General features: G+C 45.8%; 1 protein-coding gene across 2 annotated transcripts in view; it reads left to right on the top strand.

The window, feature by feature from the left end:
• AHCTF1 (AT-hook containing transcription factor 1) overlaps nt 1-18,586 on the top strand; it is a 2,174,249-nt gene that overhangs the window by 1,963,411 nt on the left and 192,252 nt on the right. For both annotated transcript variants that reach the window (XM_069607832.1, XM_069607831.1), the window contains one exon: nt 1,004-4,610. In XM_069607832.1, coding sequence (XP_069463933.1) covers nt 1,004-4,610 — 3,607 coding nt within the window. The remainder of the gene's footprint in view (nt 1-1,003; nt 4,611-18,586) is intronic.

Below are 18,586 nucleotides of genomic sequence, written 5' to 3'. Positions count from 1 at the left end.
GAAAGACTCTACATGGAGCGAAGAAAACCCCTGGAAAGGGAACCCGTCTGGAATAAATCTCCCAATAGCTCTGGGGGATCCTGTAATGGGAGGTGAGTAAGTGCAGGAAATGGAATAAGGTAGGCACAAAGGAAGGGGAAGAGACCACTCACTGTGTTAGGCGGGAGGAGAATCAAGAGTTTGCCCGATCTGGGACTGAAAGAAGGAGAGGGGGCTGGATTCGGCAGACCCGGAAGTACGGGCGAACTTAGGCGAATCGCGGGGAAATGGCACTGAAAAGATGCTCTACGGTACAAAATAGAGTGGTTAGTATAAGAAGAAATAAAAAGGACAAAGAAGGTTAAAGGAAACTGATTCTCCCTAGATGCGAATTTACGGAGCGTCTCTGAAAACAGTAACGACGCTACGAAGAGAGCCCCGCTTCTGCTTTAAAGGGATCACATGACTTGCATCCGACGTTTGTTGAGGACGTGGAAAGACTAGACCGCTAATACATGTACAGGCAGAATTGGCTGACTTCAGTGAGGCGGAGCGTTGTATTGAACCACAGAACCTTTTCTTGTAAAACAATGACCATCGCCTAAATGGTGTAACATTAAGACCCTGGCCCTGTCAAAACACCATGTTTAGTAGCATAGTGCAGTGCTATGAATCATGTGTTTTCTAAAGCTGTTTTCAGGATTTTGGGTGCAATAGTAGGTAATGTGAAGAACCACACAGACAAATAAATTGGAGCAGATACTGCTTTCCTTTTTCCTCATACCCATGCCAATAATCACATGTGGTTCATTGGGGATTTATTGGATTTAGGCTGGCCATGTAGTATCAAAACCATGAAAGGACATGTAGTTACAGATGGGTAAAATCTGACTTGAGCAGACTAAATAATTATGTCTAGTAATTGCCTAACTAAATGTTCTTTTGTGTTGTTTTCAAAATGTGCATCTTTGTAAACATGTCTTCAATAAGACCCACATTTTCTATCTCTATTTTTGTTTTTTAGGCTTTTGAAAAAGATGATGCACTTGAAGCACAAGGAGTAGAGGATGGTGTTCTTTCAGACGGAGAGTTAAGGTTGTCTGCCACAAGAAGAGCTCCTGTTGATTTTGAGAAAATTGAGGAACATTTAATTCCAGAGTTGGCTGACTGCAAAGATGCAGAAGAATCTGAATTAGCAGAGATTGATCCAGCGTATTATGTTGCTCAAAACAGCTTTTCCTTAGTATTTGAAGGTGAAGAGGAATGCCACATTGCGTCACTAGATGTTCCCGATGGAGCAGCATGTATAACAGAGGTGTATGTGGAAGATGACAAGCTGGGTGACATTCAAAACACTCAGTCTTTTGTAACCAGTGCTCCGGAACCCAATATTGTTGATCCATTATCCATTTCTGAGAATAATAATAATGTTGAGGCTGTGCAGTATGTTTCTGAACCGAACATCCTTCAAGAACAACCTTTTGTTTCTGAACCAATTAAAGAAGCGATTCTGCTGAATGATTTGGATATTGGCAAAGATACAGCAAGTCAGGTTAGTCCCTCAGAAGCAGTGGATAAGTCTATATGTGAAATAGCTCAAACTGATAAAAGTGTTATATCTCTGAAGGAGACCATTGAGATGCCATTACAATCTGCTGTGGAAGCCTTTGCAAAGGATGTTAACTGCACTAATGTGGATGAAATGTTAACGTCGGGGAGACAGAATACAAAAGGTCTTTCTGTTCAGTCAAAAGAAACTCAACAATTGACACAAAAAGAACTTACACAAGAGCCAGAAACACCTTCTACACCAAGAAGGACCAGGAGAATCAAAGAACTCCGTCAAGACTCCGAAGAAATATTCACAGATGAACTAACTACTGAGATTCATACTCCTCGTAGAAGAGCTTCTAGGAAAGATAACTTAAGTACTCCAAAAGCAGATCAAAAGATACAATCCCCTGCAGAGGCAGAACAAGAAACACATATTTTAAGGAGTGGCCTGAGGAGGGCAAAGGGAACAGTGTCTGATCATCCTGAAGTATCAATAGTGGAAAATGTCCCTCTTAAAAATATCAAAAAGCTCGCTACACCTAAAAGAATCACTAGAAGTACAACTAGTTTGACGGAGGAGCAAACAAGTAATCAGTTTGATGGTAGTCCGAAATTACAAATGCCTGTCACTCCCAGTCGAAATGCCAACCTCTCTAAAGGTGTCTCTTTGGATCTTCCTGAAAATGTAACTTCTGAACCTGAGAAGGAGAAAAGTGCCCATGAACAGCAGTTGCCCCTTATCATTAAGAAGGGTGGCAGGGGGTTAAGAGGCAGTGCAAGTGAAAGTTTAAAGCCCCCTGAGCTGAATTCCTCAAAGTTACTATTTGATCAAGAAGAACCTAAATTGCCCTCTACACCAAGGAGAAGTTCACGGAGAGGTTTGTCAAGTGTGTCCGATGCCACCAACACATTACCTAAGGCAAGTATCAGTGACCAACTTACAAAGGATAAAGAATACATGTCTCCAAGTTGGAGAAGAGCAAAAAAAGGCAAGACTGAAAAAACAGATATTGATAATAGTACAAAAGGCCTTTTGCCACAAACCTTGCCAGAACTACCTGATGAGATGGCAAAGGGCACTCCTGAAATGTTGGAGCACCCCCCTTCGGAAATGGTAAAAGACACATCACGCATTTTGGAGCACTTACCTGAGGAGATGGTGAAGGACACCACACAAATGTTGGAGCACTCCCCTGAGGAGATGTTGAATGACAATTTACACATTTTGAAGCACCCTGCTGAGGCGGTGCTAAAGGAAAATTCACAAATGTTGGAGCACCCACCTGAGGTGATGGTAAAGGACACTTCACAAATGTTGGCGCATCCACCTGAGCCGATGGAAAAGGACACTTCACAAATATTGGATCACCCACCTGATGAGATTGTAAAGGACATTTCACAGATGTTGGAGCACCCAACTGACGAGATGTTAAAGGACACTTCACATGTGTTGGAGCACCCACCTGACGAGATGGTAAAGGACACTTCACACGTATTGGAGCACTCACCTGACGAGATAGCAAAGGACGCTTCACAAATGTTGGAGCTCCCACCTGAGGAGATGGCAAAATGCACATCACAACAAACCTTGGGAGACCCACCTTTAGAAGTAATAAACAAGCACAGTTATGGCATCCCCAGCCATCCACCTTCAGTAGGAAAAGGCGACACAGAAGTGAGAAGTTCCTCGCATTTAACTCATGGGGAAAGATTGGACAATTCAGGCCTTGTTTTAGATCCATTTGACCCTGAAAAAAAGAATTGCAAGCCAGGCATTGATTTAACTGATGCATCCAACTCAGAAAAGAAACCAAGAGCAGCTAGAAAATCAAACCAATTGAACGATCAAGAATTGAGTACAAGTGAAAGGATGCAAGAAGCCGCTGAGATTGTACGGACTGTGATTGACCCAGATGCGGTTACAAAACAAATTGAGGAGAGCTTAAACAGAAAAGAACAGCCTGTTTTACTAGAGAACGACCAATCCAACTTTTTGTTAGTTATTAAAGCTAGCTCAGAGGCCCACGAAAGTAGCCACCTACTTAAACCCCATGTACCAGTTGTGCCAAACCATGATGAACATAGCGAAACAGGTTTGGGTTGTGTGGATACATTTGGAAATGTCAGCTCTCTTCAGAAGCTCAGCAATGAACAAACGAGAGCTTTTCCTTCAACTCCAAGAAGAGGGGCACGAGGCAGAAATAAAAGTGTGATGGAGGATTCAGTAACTGCTGAGCTTAATGTTTCCATGTCACTGCGTCGTCCTGTAGAGCGTCAATTGCCTTCTACTTCAAGGCGGAGTTCCAGGAGAGGGACATCAAATCTCTTGGATGTTACAGATGTCAATCCTCTAGGAGTCCCTATCCTGAAGGAAAAAGAAATGATGCTTGCAACATCGAGTAAGAGATCCAAAAGAGGCAAGGCAGGTCAAACAATCGGTGAAGAGGATGGTTTTAAAAGTACTTCTGAAGGAACTTCGGAAGATTCAAGCAATGAAATACTTATTAGAAGAAACCGGAGGGGAAGAAATAAGGACAATATTGACAACCAGAGCACAAAAGCACAACTTCCTTCAGTGTCTGAAGAAGGGTCAGTGGACAGGACTTTACCTTCACTGTTGAGCAGTAAAGAAAGATTGCATAGTGAAGATAATGTCTTAACTAGATCTCCAAGGCTTCGTAGAAAAGGAACACAAGGAGATATTGAGGAAACTTCGAAAGCTTCTTCTGAAGAAGAAACACACAAAGGTTCATGTGAGGAGGTTGTCCTACCAAAGCATAGCTCAAGGATGACAAAAATAAACGACAAGCAAAAAAGGAAAATCCATCCTGCTTCAGTAGTAGATGAAAGTCCAGAAAGAGTTACTTCTGACCTTCCATGCACCAAGGAGAGACTGCACGGTGCAGACAATGTATTAACTGTAACTCCAAGGCTACGTAGAAAAGAGGAAACTGTTGCAGAACATAGTGTCACAAGGACCCGATCCAGCAATCAGTCTGCACCTCCATACTTTTCTGTAGGTGTAAATGAACATTTTGTATTCGCTCCTCCTTCTACAAAGTGGAAAAATCAAAAAGGTCTGTATTCATTTCTAAAAATTTAGTTTATAGAGGCTGGCCACCTTTTGCAGTTAGCATTTCCTACCCTTTTTCTACAATGTTCCATACAAACTACTATTCTGCCATGCTTTAGCCCCAGCAGGATTGGAGGATATGTGATAATGTATGTGAAGTAAAGCAGTGCATGCTTATCTTTTATGTTCTTTCAAACGCCTATATTTCTAAACACGGGTGCGCTGGCATACACACATATATGTACATACTGTCCAGTTAATCTCTGTCACCCTACACCAATTTCTTTTTCACCACACATTCATCCTCCCGCAGTCCCTTCATGTACTTGGGCTGGCACAAACTTTGGTATCCGATCATCTCCATCAACTCAGCCCCTGAACCCCCTCATTGCACCCTAAGCCGCACCCAGTCGAGTAGCTTCATTCACTTAGCAAACCCACTGCACCTAACTTAGAAAACACACAAACACTAAGTTGCTGCAACTGCTGTACACCCACACCCTTCTCTCTTGTATGACATTTTGTTGCCTGCTTTTTTGCACTATTTGGTGTTTGAAATATCCGTTCACAAAGAAAAAATGTAAGTATTAGTGTTTGAAGGCACTATAAAAGAAGGCCATTGTTCAGCTAGGCAATATACATGTCCAAGTGTTAAATAGTAAGCCGTGGTTGTTTATGCAGCCATGTGTAAGTTGTTTATTAGTAGCACCAGTATTCACTGGGGCACAAGCGTGTGTTGTCCTTTGGCAAGAAAGTGTGTTTTAGTCATGCCTCTGTTCTCAAATAGTGAGGACTGGTGTACTTTTTTAAAAATTGGATTTTGCTACATTCGTAGAACGCCTCCAAACAGAATTTTCGCGTCCAAAAGCAGATGTTAGAGAATTTGTTTTGCATATGACTTTGTACACTTTCTGGACCTCCTCACTTTACATTGTTGCAACACAACACACACAAATAGTCTTTCTGCAATTGTTTACATTGCTTTATCAACCCTGAAAATATATTTATTAGAATTTTGGAAAGCTACGTTCGTCACAGAGGTGGCTACTTGTTATGACCAGGATCCCTTAGAAACACACAAGACTCAATAACCCAATAAGTAACCCCAATGCACACTTTTTGTGGGAAAACACCCCTAGCATTCAACAAACAGAAGCGTGTTTAAAGTCATTCAATACGTAATACTCAAGTCATTAAGAAACAAAACTTTTTTAAAATATATATATAACCTGTTTGTCATGTAATAAAGAATAATCAGAATTTATTTCAGTGCTCACAGAAAAAATATTTTCCAAAACACAAAATGTTCAATCATAATGAATTTACAGTACCATGTCTTTCTTTTAAAGACATAGAATACATATAGTGTTTGACAGCGTAAACTGATCTAATATAAAAACAGGGCAAAATGCTGTACAAACTGGAGGGGGCAGGTATCTGTACTTCTGCCCTCTGTATGCTAGGGTAAAGGCACGGAACACCTCAGCCAGGGCTCTCAATTTGGTAGCTATGCACAAGCAGCCAGGCTTAAGCTTTCAGGAGGTGATGCACGTTGGTTTTAAAGTACAGTGAGTCCCCAAGCCCCCACAAAGGAATGGCTACACACTGTTGGGTGATAACACAGCTTCTTTATATAAAATAAGATTCAGTAATATATATACATTTAAATATTTTTATTTTTTATTTAATTTTTACTTTTTTTTATTGCATTTAATTGTTTACAATTTTTAGCAAGGAAAAATAAAAAAAGCATCATCCATTCCAATCCAAATTAATTTCAAACAGTTTAAAAAATTCTCCACTGCAATCATATATTTTGGATTACTTCCATTTATCAAACGACTCCACCATTCTTCAGAGTCCAGTATCAAACAGATGCCAAAACTCACAGTTGTTTTGTTCTTTAATTTCGCAATGCGGTGCAGTGTAGAAGCAAATGCTTAACAGACTCTACAACAGATTCCTCTTCGCAAAAGCGACAAGTGTTTGTTTGCGATAACCCTCTCACTGCCAAGATATCATTTGTTGGGAGAAGGTTCAAACGCGCTCTTAGTTAATAGTCCCAAAACTCTCTGTTTGCAAAACGGTTTAGATAGTTTGGTAAAGTATTAACTTTCTGATGTTCTACCGCTAGGTGTGTTGATAATTGGTATTGGGCTGCTGAATCCGCCGTTAATATCCAATCGTATTCCTTCAATTTCTTCTTTATTTGCATAGGGTTGTTCATCAGCTCTTCTCTTGAAACTCTGATTTCCTTCAATGTTTCGCAGATTTTCTTGGACCAGTTATTCAACATTGGGCTAGATAATGAGTCGTGAGATGATGGTACATTTCCTGTAGAGCATTAGATTGTTCCATTCTACAGTGCATTTTAAGGATGGAAGAACGAGCTCACGACAAAGCGCCTGTATTGGAATGGATAATGGTAGGCCTAATACTGTCTTCCAAAATATAAATGGGGGCAGGCCTTCGCCGGCATTTGGAACAGTGCCTCTACACCATATGTCAATGAAGTGATCACCTTCGCTTTGTAGAATGTTATTACTGCAGAGATTGAGAACCGACCAAACGTATTATTTAGGGCCTTTGCTAGACTTGCCAATGCCTTGGTTCTCTCTATTAATTGGTTCATCATTCGGGTGTCTGCTCGTGAATCACTAAGCCATACCCCTAGATATATAAATGCGCTCAGTTGTTCTATCTTCTTACCATCCAGACTTCAAGAGAACCGATTCTTGCCTTTCAGTTCCCAAAGCTCAGTATCTTTGCTTTTTCTTTATTTGTTTCAGAGCCGTCCGACTTGATGTACTGCTGGAGAGCATCCAGTTGATGTTGTAGGCCGATTGGTGTTTGATCTATTAGGACCACATCATCTTTGTAGAGTAGACCTGACAGCCGGCTCTCCCCCACCTTCGGAGGAAAAGGTGTAATCTTTAGGGCTGAATGCTTCATGTCCATAAGAAAGAAATTAAACGGGGCCTCAGCCATTGGGTAGCCTCTCTTTACTCCCATGAAAGTTGGGATTTCGTCTGACAAAATGCCATGCCGGTCCAACCGTACTCTTAGACGTGTCGGAATGCGTCGCCACTATTGGACCCATCAAGGCCTCGGGACATTCCTGAACTTTGAGTTTTTCCCCATAATTCATATTGGTTTATTTGATCAAAGGCTTGAACTAAGTCAACGAAGAACATAAGGATCGTGGTCTTCTTTTCTTGCGTTCAGCTCGTCATCATGTTGAGTATCATAATATTCACTGATGTCTCGATACCTTTAACAAAACCTGTTTGAAACGGTTCATTACAACCTGTTTTTAGGCACCAGTCTTGAAAGTGGTCTAGGATCATGGAGCCGAAGATTCTTTCGATTACATCCAAAATGGCGATGGGTCGATCATTTTTGGGATTTTCCCTTTCGCCCTTTTTGAATAACGGAACCACAGTCGCTGCCCTCCATAACGGTGGTATTTATTGCAATCTGGTGACCTGATCTAAGAGGTTGTATACAAATCTGGTCCAAGCCCCGGGATGTTCTTTTAACATTACGTTAATGAGGCCATCTGGGCCTGGCGCTCGTGAGCTATTGATCTTCAAAATATGCTCTTTTATGTTATCTATATCACAAGTGAATATCCATGAACCAGCTTTAGCTCTAGCAAGAGGTTTTGTTATGGTCATTTTATCTGCATACAGGTTGGTGAAATGTTAAATCCAACAATGCTCACTAATCGGATTAATCTGCTATATTCCACATGAGTCTTTAAAAGGGCCCAGAAATGTTCACTTTTCTTACTGTCAAGAGCCTTTAACATTAATTCTGCATCCTGCTGGTACATTAGGTTTTTTTACGAGCGTAGCCATTGTGTGCATTTTATTCTTTCCCCACACTCCTTTTCTACGTCATTAGGAAGGTTTATTTTTTTCCCCACTCTTGTGAGCTTCCTGACTAGTTTCCTTCGTTCAACTAGAACTATGTTAAATGCGTGTGAGTACATTTTGGCCTGATGAGCTGTCCTTGATTTGACACAAAATTGTTCCAGCAGGGGTGTATACCTTGGATCCTGCTTGATCGAAATCCACTGAGTTTTTCAAGGTTATTATTTTAAAGTTTCAATCTCGTCCCCTTGTGCTGTCACAGGCATCTTTTCATGCTCATTTGTTGTGCAGATAGTCCACTCCAGGTACAACATATGATGATCACTATTCTGTGTCTTGACTACTTTAAATTGCGTGATCAGCTTTAGGATGTCTCTTGAAGCATAGATTTAATCGATTATCGAAGAGCGCTCTCCATTTTCCCAAATTGCTTGAGGCAGGATGTCTCCCTTGATATTACTATTCATCATATGCATATCTTTTGCTCTCATCAAGGATCTCCATTTTACACCTCTTGCCGCTCATTCAGTTTCATATGTATTCCCCTGTAATTGTGTGTTATACTTTATAGAAGGTGTATTTAGGTCACCACAGACCATCACATGTTGCGCTTGTTGATCGATGAGATCGGAGACCTGGTCAATAAAAAGATCTGTGGAGGACGTGGCTGGATTCCAGTAAAGGTTAAATACTGTTAGTTTTACTGGCTCTTTTCTAACCTATGATTTATCCAGGTTCTCCCATTCAATTGCAAGTTCTTGAAACTAGGTGTTTTTCGCCACTGTTTTTTATCAAATTCAAGGGACTCGTAGATTTGACTGCCGTTAATAGGCCCGAAGTTGATAGTCCTTTTCTTCCTTAAGATGCAGGACTTAGCAAGATTTCATACCCATCTAGTGTAGGGGACTCACGTAGCCAGGATTCTTGGAGGCACAATAGATCAAACTGGCGTAAGTTTATGTCACTAGTTCTAGTCAAGTGAGAAAACCCTCTTGTTTTCCAGGAGATCATTTTTATTTGTGATTTGCAGAGGCTCTCCTTATATTATAACAGCCTCTTTTGCAGGAGGATTAATGGCTTCTTGGGTTGTTAAAGCTGTTTGTGAGTTGACAAGGCTCTCGACAGCCATGACCAATCTGTTATTTTCGCAGGTGATCCGAAATTGAAGTGAACTCCAATACAGTGGTTGTCCATTTCAATTGATGAGCAAAAGGTGTGGGCAGGGTAAGTGATTTGTGTGTGTTTTCTCTATGATTCACTACTAAGCCTTTAGCGTGGGCATTAAGGACTTTGATTTAGTGTTGTTTTAGTTTTCAGGAGACGGTGGCTATCTGGGATTGGCATTTTGAGGTTAGTGTTTCTTTGCGACATCAGTATCCAATGCATGTTTGGTTGATCAATGCAAGGTAGATTAATGGCTGTGATTTGAAATTATTCTCAGGAACTCAGATCGACTACCTCTGATGAAAGATTAAAAACTTAGATCCGAAACGCATTGGGAAGACAAAATGGGGATAGCTGATATTTCCCTCTATATTACATCGATCTATGCTGTCAAATACTATATATATTGTGTCTATAAAACCATGATTTAGTGCTGTAAATTCATTCTGATTGAGAATTCGAATGATTATTTATATTTACATTGTACTGATTTACTGTTTTGGAAGATTATTCTTTTACATAACAAACATGTTAGATATTTTTTAAAACATTTGGCTTCTTAATTACGTGAGTATTGTGTATTTGAAGACTTTAAACACTTGTTTAATTGTTTGTTGAATACTAGCGGTGTTTTCATAGAGATAGTGTGCATTGGGGTTACTCATTGGGTTAATGAGTCTTGTGTGTTTCTAATTATTCTGATCCTTGGGGCTGTGGTTCTTACCCCTTTGCACCTTAAGTCTGTAATTTCTCCAATTCTAAATCTTGAATTTGGAAACTTATTTACAATAAGCAGTGCATCCCTGCTCCCCTACCCACCTTATAAGTCAGATTTGAATAACAAGGTCTTTAAAGCTTCCAGAAAGATACCTGGCCTGAAATCTTATTGATTCATTGTGTAGTCTTGAGAATGGTGTAACAAATGTCCGACTGCTGGTCGGGATAGTGAGTTGATTTCTGAACACATGTTTCGAGGGGATTGGGTCCTCCGACGTATTCCATATCTATGAAGTAATCACCACAGCTGTGCTGCTTTGGAAAATTTTCTGCGTCCTGCGTCGATGACATCGATGCGCCGTCCTCGAGGACCTCCTCCGACAGCCGACGTCACCCGATGTGATAAGTAGGACGCACGACGCCCGTAGCCTCAGTTCCGTTTTTTCCACAAACGTGTTTGCTTTGTAAATCTCGGTACGCCTCGACTCTTTGGAGTTTCTGTTGTTCATCTCGGTTCTTCGAACCTGTTTGTTTGTGAAGTTATTCTTCGTGAAGATGTCTACCTCGTCTTCCACACCGCGTCCGGGCTTTAAGAAGTGCGGGGACTGTGGGTCCAAGATGTCGGTCACGGACTCGCACGACGCCTGCCTCTGGTGCCTCGGGGAGGCCCATGACACGGATGACTGTGTCAACTGCCAGTCGCTCACGTCGAAAGCCTTGCGGGAGCGCAAGAAGAGGTTATCGGTAGGCAAGGTGTCCAAGCCCCAGAAGTCGAGGTCTGCGGGGCTTTCGACAGACGACTCGAGGGGCCACTCTCTGCGTCGTCATCGGAAGTCCAGTGGGTCTCGGTCCTGGAGTCGGTCTCGCCACTCCTCTGCCTCTTTGAGGCACCCTCGGAAGCACCGACATCGGTCGCCTTCCCCGTCCTCATCTGAGGACTCTGCCCGTCGGCGGGTCGCTTACCCCACCAAGCATGCGACACCGGAGGAATGGGCTTCCTTCGGGAAGAAAATGTTGGCGATTCTCGAATCACAGGGCACTGATCTGTCCGCGCCTTCGAGTGGGGTCGGTTGTGATCAGCCGAGAGACGCCGCTCGCACGCCTTCGGGCTCGGGTGGTCATCACGATTCGCGGGAAAGGTCCTGCTCGGACAAGGGGAATCGTTCTCGGCATGCCCGGTCCAGGTCCTCGACGCGCTCGAGACGGCGTGAACCTGTGAAGTCTTTGAGGAAGACATCGACGCCTGAGGTCTTCGACGGACTCTCTCGAGGCACCGCAGGAAGTCGACGCCATCGGCGCCCAGGCTGTCGAGAGACACGCTCGGGGTTCCGCCCTCGAGGCCTGTGTCGACACCATTGAAGCTTTCGGCGCTGCGCTCGACACCGATTCCGTCGCCCTCGATGCCTTTCGTGGCGACTTTGTCGGAGGTGCCCCGTGGCATGGTGGCACCACCCAGGAAGGCACTGGCCAAGGCTAAACATGTCTTTGTTCCTTTTTCTGTGCCCTCCTGTCATGATGCCCGCTCCCGGGGAGCCGGTTCAAGCCCGGCTTCCTCAAAAGCGGACATCCAGTCCCCAAGGAAGGACCCAGCAACCCCATATAGAGGCCCTTTGGACAGTGTCCTGGCGCCTATGGCGCTAGGCTCATAAAAGACATCAGTCCTGGCGCTATAGGCGCCAGGCTCATTATGGGAATGCTTGGGTGCACTTACCTGATGCAGACCATGCTGCAGGATCCTGGCCTCCTTGAGGCCTGAAAGGAACTACTTTACCTGTGGGACTAATTTACCATCCGGGTGTGGTCGGGGAAGGATACATACCTGATTGGAGGAAGGATACATACCTGGAACTTCTTCCAAGGCTATTTAAACCCCACCCGAACAGCCACACGTGCTTCGCGTTGTTCTGCATCTAGCAGCTGGACGCTCACCGTGTCTGCTCCTGCATCCTGACTTCTGCCACGCCTGCCAGCATCCTGGATCACCTGCAAAGGAAGAGAAGAAGAGAACAGAAGAAGGAAAAGTCCTTACCTGCTAAATCGGCATCCCGGAGACATCTCGCCGACAATCCTGAAAAGGAAGACTTTAATTTAAAAGCTCACCGCGTCGATCGCTGCAGCGCCGCATTCCACTCACCTTTACAGGGCGCCTCCATGTTCAGCAGCGATCATCCGGATTCGCAGTCACGCCCCAGCGCCTAGGGAGAAAAACACCAGAACAAAAGGTGAGAGAGAGAAGGGAATAAGGAAAGCTAAATCTCCATGTTAAGACTTACCTGTTGATTCATTCCCTCTTCATTTCGGGTCCGCGCCGCATCCTGGCATTTCCGGACCCCGGCCCCTAAGGGGAAAAAGAGACATCAGCGTTAATGAGCGAATGAAAAGACATTACCAAAAAACGCTCATTAAAGACTTACCTGATTTCTACAAGGATTTCACCTCTCATCTCGGGTCGGTGCCTGTTCCCCGGCATTCCTTACCCCGGCCCCTATGGGGAAAAAGACACTAGCATTAGTACATTAATGCATGGACACAAGGGGAACCTCTTATCAAAAAACTTACCTGGAAGCCAAGCAAGTTTGGTTCTCACCAATCCGAAAATCCAGTGAAGTAACTGGATACCAACGCACCCCTGCATCAGAAGCAGGATGGAGAGCTCGTCCTTCCAGACCCTAAGGTGAGACGCTACGAGATATCACAGAAGGGTTTCAAGGAGGGTGAGAGGGGAAAGTGGGAGGCCGATTGCATTACCCCGCAGACAGTTAATCCCCTATTTTCGCCTACAGAAGGATACTTCTGCGAGCCAGACAAGCCAGATTTGGGGGCCCGGTCCAGTCCGTCTTCCGAACCCTGCGCATCACCTTAGAAGAGGTCACAGCAGCGCGAACCAGGCCAGCGCCTCCGTGGGAGTCAGATGAGCGTAACACCTCCTTCCAGCCTCTGGATTATATTTCTGAGGTGGATGAGGGATCTGAGGAAGGTGTGGTTCCTGCAGAGGTTCCTGATGACATTGTTTCTGGTTATAGCCCACTTGAGGACCTGCGTCAGTCGTTGCATGACGCCAGTGGTCTTGACACCTCTCCGGAGGTGGAGTTTGGTAGGCCTGAGCCTGGCACGCATGCCGAGTCCTCATACCGGCGCCTGATGTCGAGGGTCACGGATTACCTGAGGTGGTCTGTACCCCTTGGGATTTTCAGCAGGATAACCTGACTGATATCCTCGACCAGGGTCCAACAACTGACCCGGTGCTGCCATTCCATATGGCCTTGCCGAGAAGGGTGGCTGCGGCTTGGACTTCTCCGGAGAGTCTCCCGGCAGTGAGCAAGTCCTTGCCGAAGAAATATCGCCCAGCCAGTGGCGACCTCTGCTACTTGACCACGCATCCCACTCCGGAGAATTTGGTGGTGCAGGCGGCTACGGCCCCCGCAAAGCAGGTGTCATACCCTACCATCCCTCCTGATAGGGACGACAAACGTTTTGACGGCTGGGCGAAGAAGGTATTTTCTTCTGGGGGTATGGCGCTTCACGCTGCCAACTCCGTTTGTGCCTTGTCTCGTTTCACGCACACTCTGTGGAACTGTATTTCCTTAGCGGCTGATCATATTCCCTAAGGGGAGCAACGGGATGGTTTCCTTGCTATCGTGCAGGATGGCAAGGATGCCATGTGTAAATCAGTTCAGTCGGGTCTGGACATGGTTGATTGCGTCAGCCGGTCCATGGCGACGAGCACCGTAATACGCAGGTTTGTGTGGTTGCGGAGTCTGGTTTTGCTCCTGCTGTGCAAGCCAGGCCCCTCAACATGCCCTTTGATGGTGAACATCTTTTTGGCAGCAAGGCTGACAAGAGTCTTGAGAGGTTGCAGACCTCCAAAGCTGCAGCAAAGTCGTTGGGCGCTGCAGTCCGCCAACCTCCGCCTTTTCGTCCTAGGGGACAGCAATGGTGGGGAGGTTCCTTTCGATATTACTCGTCCTTTAGTAAATCGAGAGGAGCTGCAAATCAAAGGGGCAACCGTAGGAGTGCCAGAGGTGGAAAACAAGCTACTCGAGGTGCCAAGGCCGCTCGAGTATTTGCCTCTTTGCCCTCACGCACTGCCGCAGCCGCTTCAGCTCAGTCATGAGGCCCATGCTTTGCCGGTTGGGGGAAGGCTGGCGCAGCATCTTGTAGAATGGCGTGCCATTACTTCAGATGTGTGGGTTCTGGAGATCATAGCCCACGGCTACTGTCTTCCTTTCCGGCAGAGGCCTCACGACAATCCACCAGGGAATCTCTCTTTGAAGAGTCCGGATCCGCTCCTTGCGCAAGAAATACAATCCCTGCTGGAGAAAGGCGCCATAGAACTGGTGCCTGTAGCGGAGAGGAACAAGGGATGGTAGTCCCCTTATTTTTTGATTTCGAAGAAAGACTGGGGATTGACACCCATCGTGGACTTGTGCGGTTTGAACAAGCTCCTCAGGAAGGACAAGTTCAAGATGGTTACTCTTTCTCAAGTCCTCCAGGCCCTTCAACTTCAGGACTGGTTGGTTTCTCTAGACCTCAAGGACGCTTATTTTCATGTGCCAATCAATCCCAAGCAGAAGAAGTACCTGAGGTTTGCGGTTGGCGACTCACACTTTCAGTTTCGGGTCCTGCCGTTCGGATTGACCTCCACCCGAGGGTCTTTACCAAGCTCATGGTGGTGGCAGCGTATCTCAGGAAAGGGGGGATTCACGTCTACCCCTACCTGGACGATTGGTTGATCAGGGCACGCTCTCCCGAGCAAATCCTGGATCATCTGTCCGTCAGCTGCCACTTCCTTCACAAGCTGGGCTTCTCCCTTAACTTAAAGAAGTCCCACTTGACCTCAACTCAGCGGCTCCAGTACATCGGAGCAGTGCTTGACACGTCCCTGGGGCAGCGTTTTCCTCCCCAGGTGAGGGCTCACCACATTCAGCAGATGGTGCACAAGTTTCAACATGCCCAGAGTCTCGCAGCGTTCGAGTTCTTGAGGTTGCTCGGCCTCATGGCATCCTGCCTTCTTCTGGTGCCAGAGGCCAGGTTGCAGATGAGATCTCTGCAATGGGCTCTCAAGCTCCAGTGGTCACAGTCCTCCGGTAGGATGTCGGACCCCGTTCAGGTGCCGCCCTCGGTCGCTCAGGACCTTCTGTGGTTGGCTGTCGAAGGCAATCTGATGAGGGGGGCTCAGTTTTGGCTACCCTGGCCGGAGGTGATGATCGTTGGTCTCTGTCGGAGTCCAGACTCCATATCAATCTGTTGGAGCTGAGGGCCATCAGGCTTGCCCTGAAGGCTTTTCTGCCCGACACTGCGAGGAAAGAATGTCCTGATTCTGACAGACAACACAGTGGCCATGCACTACCTCAACAAAAAGGGGGCGGGGGCAGGGTCACTTCCTCTGTGCAGGGAGGCGATGCAGCTCTGGTTCTGGGCCATCCAGCAGGAAATTTCGATCTCGGCAGTTCATCTGGCCGGAGACGAAAATGAGACGGTGGACGCTCTGAGCAGGCAGAGCGCGATCTCTCACAAGTGGGAGTTGGCTCAGCAGATTCTCCTGGAGATCTTCGCCTTTTGTGGGACCCCTCAAGTGGATCTCTTCGCCTCCAGTGTCAATGGGAAGTGCGAAAGGTTCTGCTTGCGGGAATTTCCTCCAAGAGGAGCCTTAGGAGACGCGTTCGTGGTGGAGTGGTCCTTCCCACTGCTGTACGCGTTTCCTCCAGTCTCTGTCATCCCGCAAGTGCTGTGGAGGTTACAGAGGTTTGGTTCCCGGATGATCGTCATTGCTCCGGCATGGGCCCGGAGGACGTGGTACCCAGACCTTCTCGACTTGTCCATCTGCCCTCCACGTCGTCTTCCCTTTGAGACAATCTGCTCTCTCGGGAGGGGTTCAGGTTCTCCAACCAGAGGTCAGATCCCTCAACCTTCACGCTTGGCTTCTGAAAGGTTGAGGTATAAGCATTGGGACCTCCCTGAAGACGTGATGGAGGTGTTGCTTTCGGCCAGACGGCCAGCAACAAAGTCCCTGTAACGTTGCCGTTGGAGAAAGTTCTGCAACTGGTGCAGGGTTAAGAATGTGTATCCTTTTTCATGTGACATTCCTGTAGTTCTGTCTTTTTTGCTTTCTTTAGCCCACAGGGGCTTGCAAGTGGGTACCATTAAAGGTTACCTGGTGGCGCTGTCCATATTTAAGCGCTCGTCTGAGGAGTGTCCTTATTTTAAAATTCCTTTAATTTCTCAGTTTCTGAAAGGGCTCACTAATGTGTTCCCTCTGTCACCTTTCCAGGTGCCCTGTTGGGATTTGACCCTTGTTCTCAAGTTTCTAATGGGTGCTCCGTTTGAGCCTTTACATTTTTATCTGTCCTTTGAGACTGTTAACCCTGAAAACTGTATTTTTACTTGCGGTCACTTCCGCTCGCCGAGTGAGTTACAGACACTGTCAGTTAAGCCACCATTCACTTCATTTCATAAGGACAGGGTTGTCCTTAGAGTTCGTCCTTCCTTTCTTCCGAAAGTTGTGTCGGAATTTCATTTGAGCCAGAAGGTCATTCTTCCGGCATTTTATCCTCCTCCGCATCCTGGTAAGAACGAGGAGAGGCTCCATAGGTTAGATCCTAGGAGAGCTTTAAGTTTCTACATTTCATGCATGTCCCGGGTCAGAGTGGACGATCAGCTCTTTATTGGTTATGCTGGAAGGCGTTTGGGACAAGCTGTTACTAAACAGACTTTGTCTAGATGGATTATCTTGGTAATTTCTGAATGTTACCGCTTGGCGGGTAAGGACCCTTCGGTAGGCTTACGGGCCCATTCTACTAGGGGTATGGCTGCCTCTACATCTGTGAAGCAGCCACTTAGGCTTCGGTCCATACTTTTGTACATCACTACTCCCTAGATTCTACCCATGGGCAGGATCTGGCCTTTGGCAAGGCGGTCCTTTACTCTGCAATTTGATTGGGCATTCTAAATTTGTATAGTCTAAATTCTTTTCCCACCTCCTTACGTTGGTACTGCTTTGGGAGTCTGTCATAGATCTGGAATATGTCGGAGGACCCAATCCCCTCAAAGAACAAGTTACTCTATTACCTGGTAACGTTCTTTCGATGGGATGGTCCGATGACGTATTCCATATCGCTCCCTCCCTGCCTACCCCACTACAGAATTTCTTATGCGATTGCAGGTTACGTTTCCGCAAGGCTTTCTGTGCTCATACTGGCAGAAGATTGGTGCCACACGTTCTGGGAAAAAACTACAACTGAGGCTACGGGCGTCCTACTTATAACATCCGGTGACGTCGGCTCGACGGAGGCCCTCGAGGACAGCGTGTCGACGTCATCGATGCAGGACGCAGACGCCGAAAGATTTTCCCAAGAAGCACAGCTGTGGTGATTACTGTCATAGATATGGAATACGTCGTCGGACCACCCCATTGAAAGAACGTTACCAGGTAAGAGTAACTTGTTTTTCTTGCATATGGGAGGAATCTAATTTGAGGAATCTGTGGGAGGAAGGAATCCATTAAAAGAACACAATGTACTTACCTCTGGGTAATGTTTTTTCTGGTGGACAAGTTCTTCTCTTGGATTCCTCATGGCCCTCCACCCCCAGCTGGCCCCACTTGGCAGATTGCCCGTACACCTAGTCTGGTCTGCAGTCACTCAGCTGCTTATGTGTTTGTCATAAGGGTGGAACTGAAGTAATGGCAAGCAGTGACTATATATATGGCGCCGAATGTCATGTCTGGGAGGAGCTGATTCAGAGCTGAACTCCAATCACTGGTGGCTGAAAAAGTTCCTGAAGCCATCTGGCACTGGAGACATGATATACAAGATGAGGAGCCTGTGGGAGGAAGGCCTAGCCCATTAGAAAAGAACATTACCAAGATGTACCTAAATCCCAGCAGCTCTTTTGCAAGTTGTCCTCTTCAAGACTCTGAACCGACCCCAATTGTTTAACCATCTATGCAGAAAGGGAAGAACAAAAGAGCTAGAGATCAATGTCTAGAAGAAAGCCACATTCTTAGCCCCATTCAATGTCTGAGTCCAAGTGGTCCCGCCACTGTATTTTGGCATCAGGTTCCAGACAACACTCAAAGGAGCAACACATCCTTATACTTGAAACACATACTGATAGTATAATTTCCTCTTAACACTCTCACGCCCCCATAACCCATGTTTAGTCTGGCAGCCTGGATTACATCTTTACTCTTCAGTTTCCAGCAAAATGTTTCAATTCCTTTTCC

Source organism: Ambystoma mexicanum, chromosome 4q (genome assembly GCF_040938575.1).
Source record: "Ambystoma mexicanum isolate Mex_15411 chromosome 4q, UKY_AmexF1_1, whole genome shotgun sequence".
Lineage (NCBI taxonomy): Eukaryota > Metazoa > Chordata > Amphibia > Caudata > Ambystomatidae > Ambystoma > Ambystoma mexicanum.
The sequence above is the reverse complement of the archived record's forward strand: the minus strand, read 5'-3'. Positions and strand labels throughout refer to the sequence as shown.